This window comes from Rhinatrema bivittatum, chromosome 2 (genome assembly GCF_901001135.1).
Source record: "Rhinatrema bivittatum chromosome 2, aRhiBiv1.1, whole genome shotgun sequence".
Classification (NCBI taxonomy): domain Eukaryota; kingdom Metazoa; phylum Chordata; class Amphibia; order Gymnophiona; family Rhinatrematidae; genus Rhinatrema; species Rhinatrema bivittatum.
The window spans coordinates 200,289,097-200,308,244 of NC_042616.1; the positions used below are offsets into that span (position 1 = coordinate 200,289,097).

Below are 19,148 nucleotides of genomic sequence, written 5' to 3' on the forward strand. Positions count from 1 at the left end.
GCCATGGCCTGCACAAAGCATGCAAAGGTCAGGTCTTCTGGTGGGGACCGGCGCCTCTCCTCTGGAGGGAACGGGTCCGAGAGAAGACCCTCTGAGTGATCAGAGGAAGACTTGGAGGAATCATCTCCCTATAGGTCATATGGAGCATCCTCCTCACTAAAGTCCCTTGGGGACCCCCATGATGGGCCCTTGCCCAGACCCCTCGGCCTGGACACAGAGGGCACTGATGGCACCAGGGAACCAATGGCACTGGGGGAACAGAGGCCCCCGAGGTAAGGTCCAGGAAACACTGAACGCAGCACCATGGAGCCCAATGGTGCTGTGAGCTGTGACAGCTCATCTTCCTTGGAGGAATCCACGATGGGAATCGCCCGGAACGGAGAAGGCACCAGTGGCTGCTGGGGTATCGAAGGACCCCTGGGCAGCAGCAGCTGCTGCGTTGGAAAGACATTGAGAATGACATCAAGGTGCTTCACCTGTGATGTCAACATCACAGGTGCCTGCTCCGGAACCGGTGGAACTGGCGGTTCGATGCCCTACAGGGCTCAGATCACCACCAGCTCACTCTGCAGCCAGCTCCTCTTGAAAATCTGCTGAAAACAGAACCGATGGAGGAGGAGGAGGAAGAGCAGGTGTCACCGGACCTCTCTCAGAACCCCAAAAACGGTGGAGATGCTTCCGAGATTTCCCTCAGTGCTCGGCCCAGTCTTTCTCTGGAGCCGAGGAAGATGGTGATGATCTTGACATCCTGGAGTGGGACCAAAGCTTCACGGGACAAAAGCTTCACAGAAAAAATGAGACTGAAGAGGAACCCCGCGTGGAAGCACAGATAGTGGCATGCTAGGTATGCTCAGTGTGCCAGTCAAATTTTCTAGAAACTTTGGCATACGTTTTCCGTGCCAGGCTCCATCCAATGATGTTACCCATATGTGAGGACTACCATCCTGCTTGTCCTAGGAGAAAACTGGGGTAGACAACCATCTATCTCCCACACCACTAGTTGAGCCTGCAAACCTTCACTGGGAAGACAGAGGGGCTCCTCCTTCAGAGTCCTTATCCTTTTGAGGACCTCAAGGGCAAAAGGACTGAAATCTGCAGAAGGTATGGGATCTCTGAGAAGAAGCTCCCATATAAGGCCGAAAATGCCTGAAGTCTCGAGAGCGGCCACTCGCCCGGGATATCTGAAAAATTGGCTTTTTATACTCTGGAAAACACAGGCCCTGGGTCTCACTTCATTTACTTGCCATATTTTCCAATTTACTGCCAAACAAAAGCGAGCCTTTGAAAGGCAGTTTAGTCAGGTTGGACTCTGAAATAGTATCTGCGGACCAGTTGCACAGCCATAGCTGTCGCCTGGCCACAAAAACTGAAGCAGCTCCTCTAGCAGCTGTGAGTACAAAGTCACAGCCCGCATCAGACAAGGCAGCGGCCCTTAGTTCTACCACAGGCCCTAAATCGGACCTTGTGCCACCAGACTCTTGACAAAACCACAAGGTAACCCAAGCTATCAAGGCACAACAAGAAGCAATGTGCAAGTTCATTGTCACTGCCTCAAAGTCTTGCTTTAGGATACTTCAATCCTCCTATCCTGAGCATCCTTCAGAGCCGCATCTCCCGCTACAGGGAAGGTGGTACATTTCGTGACAGAACACACCAAAGCATCCATCTTAGGGAAACACAACTGCTTTCTGGCCTGCGGATCCAAGGGGTATTACAATCCCTGGAAGAAATCCACCCAGAAAAAGTAGGCCGGATCCATTTCAGGCCCCATACGTCTGAACCTGATGTCCTGCAAGCCAGTGTCCCCTGGGGACTCAACCTGCCGACAAATCAGGGGAGGAGACACTCCTGCAGACTCCCCCTCGGTCCCGCTTCCCCTCAGACCGAGGAGATGAACATTGTCGGCAAAATCAGAGGAGGAAAATCTTCCCGGGCATCCAGGAAACATTGACACAGGGTTAAGGAAAGCTCCGGCTGAATGGCCTTACAAACAACCCCTTCTGTTCTGTCTTTATTTTTTTTAAGCCTTATCTGAGTATAGAGACGGTCTCCAGCTAAGTACAGAGACGGTCTCCGGCTGCGAGGGAAGAGGGAACATAATGTCACCGCTGCGCTTGGCTTCCTGTTTTAAAAGTTAAGTCCACACCGGCTGAGAAAACCAGCTACTGGACGAAGGCACTCATCTGAGGGACCATGGAAATCACCTCAGGAATCCTCAGCTGAGGGAGGGACCATTTGGTATCAATGCAGGAAAGTGGGGCAAACTAAATGTCCTTTTATTTCTCCTTCTAAAACATGAAGCAATCTCCAGCAGCGAGATGAATGTCCACCATCTGCTGGAGACAGAGAACACTGGCAGGCTGATGTCACTGCAGGACAATATATAGTGTGATGTCAGCTTTGCTTTGTCTCCATCTACTGGTAGAGGTGCATAACCCACTGGTTCTGGATTTGTACTATCCTAAAGAAAAGGAAATTATCAAGTAAGTAGTAATTTCTCAATGATCTGTGGGAAAGGTGAGGGAAGAAGTGAGCCCAAGATGGTGCAGAATCTTGCTCTGTATGCCTGTCATAAAGGAACAGCCAGAACACTGGTGATTCAGTGCTGCTAGTACCAAAACAGACCTTCTAAACATGGCTGCCATGTTGAGTAAGTCTATCTTGGATCCAGCAGCAGGGGGATCACCAGTGTTCTGGCCATTCCTCTATGACAAGCTACTAGTCCAGTAATGGACAGCTTATGAGAATGGACACTCCTTGGACACTTTTGTAATCCCTGAAGCAGAGAGAGAGAAAATGTTCTTGAAATGGTGCAGCGACAGATTTCCCAGAGTCTTCAGATAACACAACTGAAACAGAGATGTCAGTGCAGGACTTTGTCCCTGATCCATTTTACTTTCAGAATTTGACTGCTCATCATCAAGAGATGACTCAGATGTTTCTCAAATATTAAATCCTAAGTGTTTTATTTAAAGACATTTTCACTATAAATGACCAATGATTACACTTCATATGTTTGGGACATCAGCCATTGAGCTAATTAATGCAGCCCACCAACGTACAGTCATTCAAAAATTTAAACTTCACATTCTATTATGTGCAGCATTTTTGACTGAAATGTCTTCTTTTTTTGTAGTATATTTCTTATTTTACTTGTGGGTTTGCCATTATAGTACTGATATACATTGTCTGTTTCTAAGACAGTCCACGTTAATGTTAAATTATGTAAATTTAACATTGAGAAAAACTTTGTGATAAATAAGCCAACAGAAACAATTGAGTGGAATTGAAAATATGTAATTGGGTGGGAATGTTAAAATTGTATTAAAACAACAGTATTTAATGCACATTATATATATGAGGTTAATAGGAAGTTTTAGTATGTATTTATTAGGTATTGTTTAGAGGAATGAGTGTGAGGGTGAATGGTAATTTAGGAAATGTAATGTATGTTTTTTAATGGACGTTGTAATAAAGAATGTAGTTGATTTAATAAGGAAATACGGGTATATGATGTATAATTTTATTATTCCACACCTGGCCCCAGCCCCCAAATATACAAATATTTCTTCTTTACACCAGGTTTTGAGCCATATATTGAAGTTGTCTATATTGCTTCCCAGTTAACACTTCTGAAAAGGCAATAGACTTTGACATATGTCCAAATTGTTTCCCCATGGTCTAGAAATCTCTCTACTGCTTGGATGCTGTTTCAAGCCTGATCATTGTTCCCCAGATGGATGATAATATCAATTTCATAGTCCTTACTATTTTCTTTAAAGGCATTTACAATCTGATTTGTACTTCTGCCAGCTAAGGATCCTGGAAGCCATTTAACCATTGCTTGTTCCTCAAAATGAGTCCCCAGTTTGACTCTAATGATAATCTCTCTCATGTTCCCAGGTAACTTTAGACCTGCTTCAGTGCATGTTACTGGAGTTACCTGGATAAGCTACTTGGCTAATTTGTCCCTGCCCCGGAATGACTACATTATGCCCACATCTTATCTGGCTAAATGTTAGCCAGATAAGTAGTGGCGATTTTGAAAAGTCAGAATTTAGTCAGATAAATATCAGAACAATTTTAGTTCTCATTGCTGCCCTTACATCAATAGGATGTACAATAGATAAGATCTTTACAAAACTCCATCCATAAAAAAAACAAATAAATAAATAAGTTAGTAGAGCAGTGTTTCCCAACCAGTGTGCATGTGCAGATCAGGGGTGCCACAAAAAAAAAGTCACCCCTGCCTGATGCTCAGGTCTAGACTACACCCAGGCTCTGCTCTCAGCACCTCAAAGAAAAGAAAAGTATCAGCAGTGGCTTTTAAAAGAGCAGGAGCTCTTTTCTGAGCACATTTGTAGTGATGCATGCCTTTCCTTCTTAGCTACAACATGAGCTCCAGAGTATGGGAATTACCAAGCAGAATGCAGGTTACAGCCAGCCAGTCCCTGCTTAGTGCAGAGCACAAATTGCACACAGAACCCCTCCTCTTCAACTCCAGAGCCACTCCTTTTGAGTCCTTCCAGCCATTCTTTATCCCCAGGCTGAATGAGCTAGAAAGATGTGACTCACCCTGACTGTTGGGGGCAGCAGTAGTGGAGGCGCTCTGGCTGCCACATGTATCAGCCAAAGTAACTAGACGAACTGGCTGCTCATACCACTAGGATTTCTGCCTTCTTCTGCACTTTTATATAGAGGGAGCTCGTCCATTGTGATGGGTCCATATATGTCTCAAGCTCCTCTTTTTCTGGCCATATGAATGCTGCAGTGTCTGCATTGCCTGCTCCATGTAAACTGGTATGCCACACATTTTTGTTATTGTAGGTGTGGTCTTGGGCTTGAAAAGGTTAGGAATCATGATAGTAAAGATTCACAGTAATAGAGTTGAAATATTGCTGTACTTGGAGTTGGTGGAAAATTTTGTGTTTCTATCACAGACTGTCAAGAAATGGTAGAAAAAGGTGATAAAGGATTTTCTGCAGTTTTAGGCTATGATTTGGAATGTTTGCATAATTATTTCAAAGTACTCTAGAGCAGAGGTCTCCAAATTCGGTCTTTGAGGGCCCCAACCAGGCTAAATTTTCAGGATTTTCAGAACAAATATGCTTTAGATCCATATGTACATGAACAGATCTCATGTATATTGATTGTGAAAATCCTGAAAACCTGGCTAGGTTGAGGCCCTCGAACAAATCTGACAATTTTGCTGACCCCTGCTCTATAGTTTTATTTTAGAAACCAGTAATAATTACTGCAAAGATATCAAGTAACCCCTGAACGGATAAAGACACAAAATCAACTATGCAATAATACGAGAAACAAAAAACAGACGGAAAGAGTGGAGGTGGAATAGTTATTGAAACAGTTAATTGAAAACAAGGTAGAGAAAACAAAGTAATTTATTTGTAACAGCTGTTCTCCAAGGACAGGCTAAAAAGTCACACATATGGGTGATGTCATCTGATGGTGTCAATATCAGCATGTGTCTGAAAAGTTGGGTAAAGCTTAAAAAAAGCTTTAATACGTAAATGCAGGAATTCATGCTCTGCCACACTGGGAAGGGGTCTCCCCAGTCTTATTTAAAAGCTTCAAAAAAAGCCAACTCCAAGGGAAGAAAGGTGGATCTGTGTGACTTCTTATCCTGCTCTCTTCAGAAAGTATCTGTTACAGGTAAGTAACCTTACTTTCTCTGAGGCCAAGCAGAATGAGTAAGCCACACATACAGGAAATTCTGAGGATTGACATCCAGAGGAAAAGGAACACAACCAACAAGCCACCACTGGGTGGTGAGCATGCTTTTATGGAAAATACATTTTTGCAATTCACAATAAAAGAGGGTTTTTTTTTGTTTGTTTGTTTTTAAACACTGAAGGCAATCTGAAATAATAAAAATGAGCTTGGGATGGGGGGAGGGGAGATAAGTTGGGTTCTACCTCTTAGAGAGACGCTGATGAACAGACTGTCCCAATCTACTGTCACACTGGGAGTCCATGATCAAACAATAATGAGAAGTGAATGTGTGGACAAAACTGCATATCAAAGCCTTGCAAATCTCCTCAATGGAGGCTAGATTCAGATAAGCCACTGAAGCAGCCATGGCTCTAATATTATGAATCTTGACATGTCCTTCCAGAATTAGGCCTGTATGAGCTCAACAGGAGGAGAAGCAATCTGCTATCTATTTGCTACAATATATGCCATTGAATTGTCCATAGGAGTTACCTGTGTAAGTGCACTTTAAGCAGGGAAATGGCTTTTGAAAATTGTTACAATTGTACTTACTTTTACATGTGTAAATTCCTATTGAAATTTACCCCCATTGATTCTTGTAGCTATACTGTGCAGGGCTTGTTTCCCCTTATGAACACGTGGACTAGATGATTAAGGTGGAAGTCTGACCTCACCCTACACAGGAACTTGGAATGTGTGCACAACACAACTCTACTGTGATAAAATGTAGTGTAAGATGGATAAGTCACTAGGGGCCTGGAGCGCTCCCATTCTGTGGGCTGAAGATTTCCACTAAATATATAACCTTCCAATTGAGGTACTTGAGCACACACTAGCTACGAGTCTCTAAAGGGGCTTTTATCTCCTAAGTCAGTACTATGTCACAGTCCTATGACACAGCTGGAGGTTTGACTGGAGGCTTCAACTGAAGCAAACCCCATACAAATTGAACAACTAAAGGCTGTACATATGTGGGCTTCCCTTCTATATGATAGTGATAAGTACCAACTGCACTGAGATGAACCCTGACAGAATTGGTTCTGAGCACAGATGCTGACAAATTAAGAAGTATTCAAGCAGTTTTTGTGTGGAAAGAGAAAGGACCTCACACCAGATGGCAAGTCTCATTCATTTAAATCCATACAACCTTCTGGTGGATTCCTTCCTACAATCCAGGAGGACACAAGACACCTCACTGGAAAAAAATGGCACAAATCATTTACTCTCAACAGACAGAATGAGATCCAGAGACTAGATTCTTGGAATTAAACAGCGCTTAATAATTCTGCATGATATGAGTTGAAGAACTCCCCAACCAGATTGGTTTCCTAATAGATAACTTTCTAATCAGTGGAAACCAAAATCTATCTCAATCAAAAGTAGCTACAAGAATCACTGGGGGTAAATTTCAAAAGGATTTACACATGTAAAAGTAACTACAATTGTAACAATTCTCAAAAGCCATTTCCCTGCGTAAAGTGCACTTACATGGGTAACTCCTATGGACAATTCAATGGCCCATATTGTAAAAATTTTCAAAAGCCCACTTACAGGGGTAAGGTGCATTTACACGTGTAAAAACCAATTTTAAGCACGCAAATACTTTTTAAAATCAGTTTATGGTCTTTGTAATCAGGAGTTTTAAGATCTTTGTAACCAGGAGTATTGGAGAACATGCCTACAGTATACCTGTCTCCCAATGAAGAGGGAAAACATCTGATGCACATCTGCCCTCTGACCCTCTCCTGAAAAAGAGCTTTGGACCTACTGTTCACAGAATTTGCAACGACATCTCTCTTGGGTGTTCCTCACTCAAAAAATATCCTGTTTGCTATGGGATCCAAGGACTGTATCATGCCAATTCTGCATCAGGCTAATTTGTCAGTGCCCATAGCTCTAGGAAATGAATGTGAAACTGTCCTTTCCAAACAGACCAGAGGCCCTGGGACTATTGATCTCTATTCGGTGAATGGCTGCAATCAATCCCCTGAAAATTCACACATGTAAATTCCCTGATAAAAGGCTAATAAAATGCATTTTTTTTTAACAGCTGATTAGGCTTCCACCTTCTCCTGAGAACAAATCTAAAATATACTTTTCTAGGTCACAGTCACAAATTGAAATGTTGGCAAAATCAACCAGTACCTTTTAAAACTTAAGACAGGGATAATTCATATGTATTGAATGAAACTAAGTTTAGCTACATGTAAATGATCTTACCTATTAGACAGTTGAATTAGTGCATTTTGAACAGTTTGCCTGATTTCAAGGAGAAAAGATTCATCATCACTTAGTGTATAATACCAATACTGGATATAGTCTCTCAGTGAAAACTGGATTACCTACAATTGGAAAAAATAAAATAAATAAAATGACCTTGCACGGGTCAGGAAAAACATTTTCTGTTTAACAGATCAGATGAAAAATAGTTTTCACTCAATAGACCATTACTTTCTAAAGACATCAATAGCTTGTTCCATCCATTAGTTTTATCATAACTGAATACACTCTATATGCAAACTTGAAGTTTCTTCTTTAGAGTAACCACAAAGCAAAGTTGTTTACCAGTAGCAGGTGTTCTTTAATGAGAGCAGGATTCCAGTACACACAAGTGGGTGACATCCTAAACGGAGCCTGGGACAGATCTCTGCCTTTGAAGCTTCTACACCTTAATAGATGTTTTCAGTTAGCATGCACGAGACGACCTGTGTCTTCAACACACAAGGCCACCTTTATTCCTATAAAGATGTAGGTGGAAACCAACTCTTAGAGGAGATTGGTAGGTTCGTTCGGACTGTTATCCTGCCGTCCTCAGATAACACCCATTATAGTTAAGCAACTTTGCTTTCTCCAAAGACAAGCAGGAAAGTAGTCTTCACAACTACAGGTATTGGACGAAATGCATACAAAAGACCCTTTTCCCAATGTAGTAAAAGCATCTGATGCTAGTCTGACTCCTTTCTGGAACAGAAGTCAGAAACCCTTCTGTTCAGAGAAACTGCAACCAGATTTCTGAAAATCCAAATACACTATATCCAATGGATCAGCATTATCCACTGGTTTATTAACCCCCTTCAAAAAATGTAGCAGATAGGTGAGGAAAGACAGCCCTTCTGTAAATCCAAGCTGGCTGTGTACCATTAAACCATGTCTTTCTATATGTTCTGTTATTTTATTCTTTAGAATAGTTTCTACAATTTTTCCTGACACTGAAAGCAGGCTCACTAGTCTATAGGTTTCCCAGATCACTCCTTGCCCTTTTTAAAGATTGGCTTCATATTGGCCACTCTCCAATCTTTAGGTACAATAGACCAGTGGTTCTCAACCTTTTTTCAGCCGGGACACACCTCACAGATGGTTCTCATATGTGTGACACATTGACATGTGACCGTCACGGTGCTATATGTAAACATACACTCTGCACCCACGGGAACCCCCTTGACCCCTAACAATGGATACAGAGCAGAACTAGGGCACTACCCACAGAACTCACCATGCAAAAAAAAGATATTCTGGTTCTGATGACATCTCAGTAAAAGCAAAACAAACTCCCATTACTACCAGGCAAATAGCCCTCCTTATGAAAAGGTAATAATTTACCACTAATGCATATCCTATTGAGAAAACACAACAAATAAGATTGATACAATTGCCTACATGCTAGTAAAATGCCTCATCTCGGTCACACACCCAGAACTAACCTTCACCAAGTACAGAAAAAACACAAATTATAAATATGGAGACAGAAACTGGAATGGAAAACCAAAAACGTCACTCTGCATGCAGTGCAAACCTGGAGAAATGGAAAGAGAAATATAGCACCTAACACAGTCCCAGGATCTGCAAGAATGCACACAAACTAACCCGCACAAAGTTACACCTGTATTATGGAACACATAACAACCCTATCTATGAAAAGGCAACACTACAAATATTAAATCAGGTCCTGAATACTAATACACCTCCTATTAGGAAAACAGAACAAGCCAAGCTGCTATAGATCCCACACATAAATGATTATAAAACTATATTAATAAATGATTCAAAACAGCTGATGAACAGAATAAGGTCAAACAAAACTCATAAAATTATTAAAAATTGTCCAAATATCAATAAAATATTTCAAAACAGCAGACACATCACATAATACTCAATAATTAAAATGGAAGTCAATCAAGAAAAATAAACTTAAAATGCCACCTTTACTTACCTTCACCAGCAACTCTCCTACTCCTTTCCCTTGAAAGCACATAACAGGAACAGCAGCAGCTGCTGAAGCTCTGTCCTCACGGTCCTCTTCTTTAGGGCCCACAAGTCACTCTCTCTCTCTCTCACACACACCCCCCAGTCACCTCTCTGCCCAGTCTCTGTCTCTCCCACACACACCATTCACCTCTCTGCCCAGTCTCTGTCTCTCCCACACACCCCAGTCACCTCTCTGCCCAGTCTCTGTCTCTCCCACACACCCCAGTCACCTCCCTGCCCAGTCTCTGTCTCTCACACGCACTTTGCTTAGAGCCCCAATGCAGTGTTCCCCTTTAATTTTGCAGTGGCAGATTTCCCAGTGCTGCCGCTGCCTTCTCAGCCAGACTGAAGCAGCAAACATTTATTTTAGAAAAATATGCCACAGCACTCAAACCTTTCTTCTGACTGTCAGGATATCCCTAGGCTCCCGCGGCCCATCTGCCTGCTTTTACGGCCAAGGGAGCTCCAATTGCCCCATCTGTAATCAGCATGGCTGAGTGCCATTTTTACTTTAAATGCGGTTCTGCAGCGCTCATTGTTGCATCAGGGGGCGGGGGGAGAATCCACGGAGCAACCGGCCTCTTTGTGCTTGCATCTCACTGCCGCTTTGGGGCAGCCCGTGGCAGCCACAGGGTCGGGCTTCTTTACCGCAACAGGCCTGGACACTGCCACTCCTCCCAGCCCCCCTTCTTCCTGCCCCACCAGCCAATCAGAGGCTTCCTCCTCCCATTGGCAGGAAAAAGGGAGGAGGCTTCTGATTGGCCCGTGGGGGGCAGAAAGAAGGGAGGAGGTTTCCTATTGGCCCGCATGGGGCAGGAAAAAAGGTAAAGGGAAGTATAATTGGGGCTGTGAGACACCGGGAGCCGCAACACACCAGCTGGTGCTTGGCGGCATATTGGTGTGTCGCGACACACTGGTTGAGAAGCGCTGCAATAGACAATTGTAATGATAAGTTATATATTACTGGTACTGGATCTGCAATTTCATTTTTGAGTTCTTTCAGAACTCTGGGGTATAAACCATCTGGGTCCAGGCAATTTGCTACTCTTTAGTTTGTCATTCTGCCCTATTACATCACCCAGGTTCACCATGATTTGTTTCAGTTATTCTGAATTATCACCTTTAAACACCATTTCCAGCACAAGTATCTCCCCAACATTCTCTTCAGTAAACAATGAAACAAAGAATTCATTTAGTCTTTCCGCTATGGCCCTGTCTTCCTTACGTGCCCCTTTAACCCCTCGATCAACTAATGGTCCAACCATCTCCCTCATAGGCTTCGTGATGCAGATATATTTCAAAAAGGTTTTATTATGAGTTTTTGCCTCTACAGCCAGCTTCTTTTCCAATTCTCTTTTTACCATCCTTATCAATGTTTTGCAAATAATTTGCCACAGCTAATGCTTTTTTCTATTTTTTTCAATTGGATACTTTATCTAATTTCTGAAAGACATTCTTTTGGCTAAATTAGCTCTTTCACCTTGCTTTTTAACTATGCCAGCAGTCGTTTGGCCTTCTTTCCAACTTTTATGAGACATGGAATACATCTGGTCTGTAGTTCCAAGATAGTATTTTTAAACAATGTCCATACCTGGTGTAAACTCTTTACCTTTGTAGCTGCACATTTTTCTATTTTACTCATTTTATCTAGGTCTCACTTTTGAAAGTTAAATATGATAGAGCAGTAGACCTACTTAATGTCCTCCCCTCCAGTCATTTTTTACTTATTACAAATAAAAAAAATTATATAAGCAAATAAAGAAATACATAATTTGTTCAAGCCAAAATTAAACCACTAGATCGAAAGGGGAGGGGGAGAAAAAGGCCTAGAGGCCTAGGCCTAATAAACGATTTCAAAACAAAAAATAAAAAACAAGCACTTCTAATTAGAAACAATGCCATCCCTTTAAAACCAAGCTTATGAAACAGACTAGGAGATACCATTACATCTAGCATCTGGAAAATCTCTCAACTGTAAAAGGGTCATAAAACAAATACTTAATTTCATTCAAACTGACAATGTTTTTACAAGGTTGACAAATAACACAAGTTGCCCCCAATAACAAAACCTCAGATCTCATAGACAAAAACATCTTCCTGTGACCCTGTTAGCCTTCACAAAATCAGTAAATATTCACAACTTCTGGTCTTTAAACAGAGACTCATGATATTGAAAGAAAAAAAGATGGAGAATATTATCTCAATTTTATAGAAAAACAAATGTCACTAATAATGTGGCTCCAGAAGAAATATCATCAGTATTGTCCAGAAAATCTGATATATTAGAAGAGACTTGTTCCCTTCTCATTCAAAGATTTCTTAGGAATAGGCAAATAATAAAGCTTTGAATATGAAAGTAAAGCAGCCTCTGGTACTTGCAATACCTCTTTCATATAGGATTTAAACAATTCATCTAGATAAATTAAATAAATCTGAGGAAAATTCAATTTAAAACATGCAAATTTAAAGATTTGGAAAAGTTCTCCAGATTTTCTACATGATGACACTGTCAATCCTTGATCATAATAGCCTGAACTTGCTTCACTTGTTCCAAAGATTTCACTATCTCATTCAGTCTCTTGTCAGAACTTTCCAAACACTGCTCTTGATTTTGAAATGAATATCCATAGTCAGTATAGACAGGAAAGAACCTGATTTTCAATAGCGGCTAGAGCAGACCACAGGTTTTCCAAAGACATCAATGGAGTTTTAATTAAATTAGATCTGACCTTCAGCGTCAAAATAGCATCTTGAACTTCCTGTGAATAGAGTAGCACTGCCAACAGTCGAGAAAATCTCCATAGATGCCGAGGTCCCAGCAAGGCTGTCTCAACATTACCAGCTAGAACCCAGGAATAATGGAAGGACTCAATACCATCAAGCTGCAAGCAACCTACATGCAGCAGAGAGAGGTTATCTGATGATGCAGTTGAAGTGCCAGGACACTTGATCTGTTCCAGTGTTCCCTCTACAGCAATGAAATCTGGAGGATGAGGCATGATGTGGTCATCTGGGTTGAGCAAAATCTCAGCTGCTGACGAGCTGGCCACCCCTTCCAAACCAGCCAAGATGGACAGCAAAGCCATCTGAGGCAGAGTTCGGGTGTATTTCGATATGGTCTCTGCCGAGTGTAGGGAGTAGAGGAAAATCTCCTCAGAGACCCTTTCCTCTTCCCCATAAGCAAACAAGGTAAAGGAAACAGAAGTAATTTTCAAAAATATTCTGGGGGAGTAACACTCACTTCTAACCAAGTGTCATCTTGATTTCCCCCTCCCTCTAGTTATTAACTCAAATTTGATTGCATTATGATAACTGTTGTCAAACAGCCCCATGGCCTTCTTGCACCAAATCCTATGTTCCACTTAGATTTAGGTCCAAAATGGCTTGTCATCAGTCACCTTGGAGGGGAATGTTCCCAGGGCATGCTCCAGACATGTGGTATCCTGTGCACCCTCCTTGAACTAGCTAGTCTCCTCCTCATAGAGAGATGGTTGAAGGCTAGAGTCCAATACTGGAATTTCTGATGGAAACTCCTGAGCTGTAGAGGTAAGAGGGATTTCTTTTCAGGGGAAAAAAAATATGACATTGTGGACAGGAAAGGTTGAAGGGTGCCCTCCTTGAAACTTGCTGTCAATGAAGTAAAGTCTTCACTAATTCAGCTAAGTGGTCTAAAATGGAGCTGAAGAAGAGATAACCTCCTCTGATACCAGATTAGGGTCATCTTCTTGCAAAGCTGCTACTGGACTCCAGGAGGTGGCCTTCTCCTGGTTTAACTGCATTTACAGCTGCATAGAGACAGGAGAAACCATAGAACATTACCAATAAGGTCAATAAGAAGGAAGATAAGTGCAATAAATCACCTCCAGGGCACCTCAAAGTTTGATCTTGCATCAAGTGTCTCAATGGGGCCAGGAAATAGTGTGAGAACTGTGCCTGGGTGTGGAGCATTGATGGTTCACAAGCTGAGACTTTAGGCATTGACAAAGCAGAGGGCTGTGGTGTTGGAGATATATAAGCCAAGGCTTGGTTCCTCGACACCACCAGGGGATCAATGATGCCATGATCCTATACACTGTCAGGTCCCAAGGTCTGGTCAATGCCTGCTTGGACAGCACCAAATGCACCACTGACTCTGATGCATGGTACTACTTCTGGTGTACAGGGCCCCACTAGACATAGGTCAAGGGGTTCACTTACCCCTGCTCTCGACGCTTTTGCATCTCGCTCAACCCCTGAACTGTGACAGATCCATGAACCAGCACCATAATTGGGGGAAGCTTTGCTCAAGGAGTTCCTGTTCGACTCAGCGCAGAGGGAGCCCAAGGAGGCCTCACTCCAAGAGGAGGAACTTTTCTTCATCCTTCAAAATTCCTCCATCTTCCAGGCCCTATTCCTCCAGGACCTCAGTAACATCCAGCCACAGTTATAGCAACTGGCTGAATCATGGTTCTATCTCAAGCATCTGTAACAAATATCATGGCCATCAGTGATAGTAGACATCTTGCAGCCACATACATAGAGTCCTTGAAGCCACTAGACTTGGTCTTGAGTTTGAACAAGATCTCTTTTTAGGGAGGTGAGGGCGTTAACATTGAAAATTGCAATTAGGGGCTACTGAGGCAGTGAAGCAACTCAAAGCAAGTTTGAAGAAAAAATCTTTGGAGAAGAGGTACAAGGTTCCAAAAAAATAAAGGAAGGGAGAGTACATATCAATGTGGAGGCTCAAACAAAAAAAGGACTAGGGGTTTACAAGACAGCCCATGGGAACTTCTGCACATGCTCAGTAATACAACTTTACTGAGCTAAAGAGATAGAGTTGCTTACCTGCAACAGGTGTTCTTTTAGGACAGCAGGATGTTAGTTCTCACACATGGGTGACATCATCAGATGGAACCCGGCATGGAAAACTTCTGTCAAAGTTTCTACAATTTTGACTGGCACTCTGAGCATGCTCAGCATGCCCTAATCTGCACGTCCTCGCAGGGTCCTTCTTCAGTCTCATAACATAGAATTACAAAAAATAAAATAAATAGACAAAACCCAACTTCGCAGGGTGACAGATGGGTTTTGTGAGGACTAACATCGTGCTGTCCTAGGACAACACCTTTTACAGGTAAGCAACTCTGCTTTCTCCTAGGACAAGCAGGATGGTAGGGGTGAATCCCTAGTTACAGACTCTCCCCAAGGCAAATGAGCAACATACACCTAACCACGTGCCAACAGGCACAAGAACATTTGTGCTGTTGGTAACTGAGAGAAACAGCCTGAACCCAAAAAAAGGGTTCTAGGCAGGAAGAGTTCGGTTTAGTACTGAAAGAGATTCTGAGGATAGATTGGCCAAAACTACTGTCATGTCGGCATTACTATCCAAACAATAGTGAGAAGTGAACATGTGGAGGGAACTCCACGTCGCAGCCTTGCAAATCTTCTCCAAAGGCATAGCCCTTAAGTGTGCCACCGAAGTCGCCATGGCTCGGACAGAATAAGCCGTGATGTGACCCCCCAAGCTACAGCCCTGCCTGTGTATAACAGAATGAGATACAGTCTGCTAACCAGTTGCACAGTGTCTGCTTACCAACAGCAACTCCCAATCTATTTTTGTCAAAAGAGACGAAGAGTTGTGTGAATTGCCTATGAACTTCTGTCCGCTCCAGATAGAAGGCTAAAGCCCTCTTGCAATCCAGATTGTGCAGGGCCTGCTCACCTTGGTGCAAGAAGGGCTTGGGAAAAAAAGGTCAGCAGAACCACTGACTGGTAAAAATGGAACTCCATCACAACTTTGGGGTGCGTCCGGAGCACCAGCTGGTCATGAAAGAATTTCGAGTATAGAGAGTAAGTCACCAGCACCTGAAGCTCACTGACTCTGCGCTCTGAAGTGACTGCCATCAAAAATATGACCTTCCAGGTCAGGAATTTCAGGTCATAGGAGCTCAGCAGCTTGAAAGGAGCCTTCATCAGCTGAGCCAACACCACGTTGAGGTGCCAAGACACAGCGGGAAGCTTCAGGAGAGATTTCAACTGAAGCAACTCACCAAAGGTTGCATGGAGATAGGTGAGCCATCCAAACCCTGATGGCAAGCTCTGATTGCGCTCAAGGGCACCCTAACAGAGTTGGTTTTTAAACCAGCTTCCAAGAGGTATTCAAGCAGCTTGTGAATGGAGCAAGAAAAAAGGATCTAGGCCATGTTGCTCAAACCACACTGAAAGCCTCTTCTACTTCAGCTCATAAGACTTCCTAGCAGAAGACTTTCTGGAAGCTACCAGGACCCGAGAAACATCATCCGACAGGTCAAGGGGGGGGGGGGGGGGGTCGCAGAATCAGCCTCAACATCCAGGCCGTGAGAAACAAGGCCCGGAGTTTGAAATGCCGCAACCTACCCTGATCCTGAGTGATGAGATCCGGGGAAATCCCCAGGCTGATCGGCTCCTGAAGGGAAAGATCCTGCAGGATTGGGAACCAGACCTGCCTTGGCTAATGTGGGGCCACTAGGATCATGGTCCCCAAGTCCTGGCGAAGCTTCAAGGGATTCTTCATCACTAGCGAGATCAGAGGATACGCGTACAGGAGGCCCTGGCCGCAGCTGCAGGCAAAGGCATCCAAGGCTGGGACATCGTCCACTCAATACAGAGAGCAGAACTGAGCCACCTTGCTGTTGGAGGGGGATGAAAAGAAATCGGCATCTGGAGTGCCCAGAGACGGACGATCCGGTTCACCACCAACTGGTTCAGGGACCACTTGTGGGGCTGGAAGGTACGACTGAACTGGTTCGCTATCACGTTGTCCGTTCCTTCCAAGTACATGGCTCAGAGCACCATTCCTTGGGACAAGGCCAAAGACCAAATATGGACTACCTCCTTGCACAGGAGGAATGATCTCATGCTTCTCTGCTTGTCGATGTATTACATTGCAATCTGGTTGTCAGTCTGAATCAGGACCATCCTGCCAGCCAAGCGATCCCAGAAAGCACAGAAGATATACCTAATCGCTCGGAACTACAGGAAGTTGATCTGGCATTGTGCTTCCTGGGTGGACCACAGGCCTTGAGTGAGGAGCCCCACCACATGGGCTCCCCACCCCAGATAGAAGGCATCTGTAGTGAGCACAGCCTGCACAAAGAGAGACTGAAACGGCACCCCATGCTCCAGGTCAGAAAGGGTTCCCCAACAGGATAGAGTGTACTGGATATGCATAACCTGGATATGGACCCAGAGGTTCTGAGTGGCCTGATGCCACTGAGACCTCAGAGTCCACTGGGCCCTGCACATATACAAGCAGGCAAGGGGAGTAACGTGGATGGTAGTGGGCATGTGCCCAAGCAGCTTCAACATCTGCCTGGCAGAGACTCGCTGGCTCCGCTGAACCACTCCCACCAGGGATGCTAGAGGCAGCACCCTGCTGTGGGGTAGAAAGGTCTTCACACCTATGTCATGTCCAGCAGGGCTCAAATAAAATCCAGCCACATTGACGGGCTCAGGTGAGACTTCAGGTAGTTGATAATGAACCCCAAGGACTCCAGCACCCGGATAGTTAAGCTCAGAGAACGCATCGCTCCCACCTGAGTAGTGCTTTTGACTAGCCAATCATCCAGGCAGGGGAAAATCTGTATCCCAGCCTGTGCAGATACGCCCACACTCTATCCGATTATCTTATTAGCCGGCTAGAATTCAGTCTAAGTGCCCAAATATTCTTTTAGTTTTTAAATATGGACCTCTGTATTTTTAGTTTGGCAACTGGAATCTATAGCACAGTGTTTCAAAAAACTTTACTTCAGAGAAGTTTGGAGGTAATAGCAGCAGAGTTACTAAAGGAATTTCAATAACAAAAGTTTGAAAGAAAAATTTCTAATACAAAGTAGTTAATACTATTTGTCATTAAAAGCATTTAGAACTTGACAACACTGTAAGCATGCTTAAACATCTATTAGTTTTACAACCTACTACTGAAAATTCAGGAAAATCTTAAATTCTAAATTTCACTGCTCAATTAATCAATCACCACAATAGCAACAGTTATCAAATGAGAGCATTTTTTAGCAAAAGAAATTGTCTAAGTCAAAATGACATTAGTTTTTAAATTAGAAAATTATGATAAAAATAAAACCATAGAAAATATTTTACAGGAATACTCACTTGCTGAAGAGGTTCATCAATCATATTGGAACCTGTCAACCTTCTGTCAATCCTAATTGGCCTAGCTTCTTCTTTCATTTCCTCTAAACACTTAAAAAAAAAAATAGTAACGTTACTATTCAAAAGCCTTTGAGAAGACAGGTCTTTTACACTGAAGTATGTAGAAATACACTACTAGATTTAGGAGTCTTAAGACCAAGAATCAGATTTAAGGATTGGCAACAGGACAAAAAGGTACAAAAAGCCTTAAAAAGTCAGTATGCTTGAACAATGAAAGAACAGACATATTTTACTCAGAATTTCAATTTTCTGCATTTCTAGAAGAGAAATAAATTCCACAACCAAAAACCTTGTTCAAAAAATACCGCTGGACTTTTACCTGAAAGGCCTAAAATTAAGAACTGCACAAATCCCACAGTGCTTTCTGCAAGACTTTGCTTACACAAAGTTTTCTATCAAAAACTATAGAATAACATAATTGTTTATATTCCCCCAGTACATTTGTTTATTGAAAAGGAATTTTTACCCACTCTAATGTTCGGAGTGGAGAATATCAAAACATTCCTAATCATCAATTATGTCAACACTGTACTGAGAGACTAGAAATGACAATGGTTTTTCATGAGACAGGAGACTGAGAAAGGCTGTGGTGCTTTCTCTAGTCTTCTAACATGCCCTCCCCTATACAAATACAGCCATACCCCATCTCTTGGACAATTTGACCTATATTGTGTAGGTCAGGAGTGGCCAACTCTAGTCCTGGAGAGCCACAAACAGGCTGAGACAAATTTTAGTGCTACTTAGCCTGATATATATGGACTTACCAGGATAAGTGTCAGCCACTGAATATCTGGCTATGTTACCCAGCTAAGTAGACAGCCAGATATTTTGGGGGCAGCCAATGGATGGATCAAAGCGGGCCAACTTATCTGGGTTATCTTAACCCGGATAGGTGCCTATATTCAGCCTTATTCAGTTAAGTTGACCAAATAAGTTAGACTTGCTTCAGATTTAAAGTCACCTGGACATAACTTGTGTGT

General features: G+C 43.0%; 1 protein-coding gene across 7 annotated transcripts in view; it reads right to left on the bottom strand.

The window, feature by feature from the left end:
* The window catches only part of SNX13 (sorting nexin 13), a 447,782-nt gene that overhangs the window by 245,529 nt on the left and 183,105 nt on the right, over positions 1-19,148 (bottom strand). For all 7 annotated transcript variants that reach the window (XR_003854521.1, XR_003854523.1, XR_003854522.1 and 4 more), the window contains 2 exons: positions 18,109-18,198; positions 7,954-8,075 (listed from right to left, as the gene is read on the bottom strand). Coding sequence is in view for 4 of the 7 variants with exons in the window: in XM_029589038.1 (XP_029444898.1) it covers positions 7,954-8,075; positions 18,109-18,198 (212 nt within the window). In the remaining 3 variants the exon portion in view is untranslated. The remainder of the gene's footprint in view (positions 1-7,953; positions 8,076-18,108; positions 18,199-19,148) is intronic.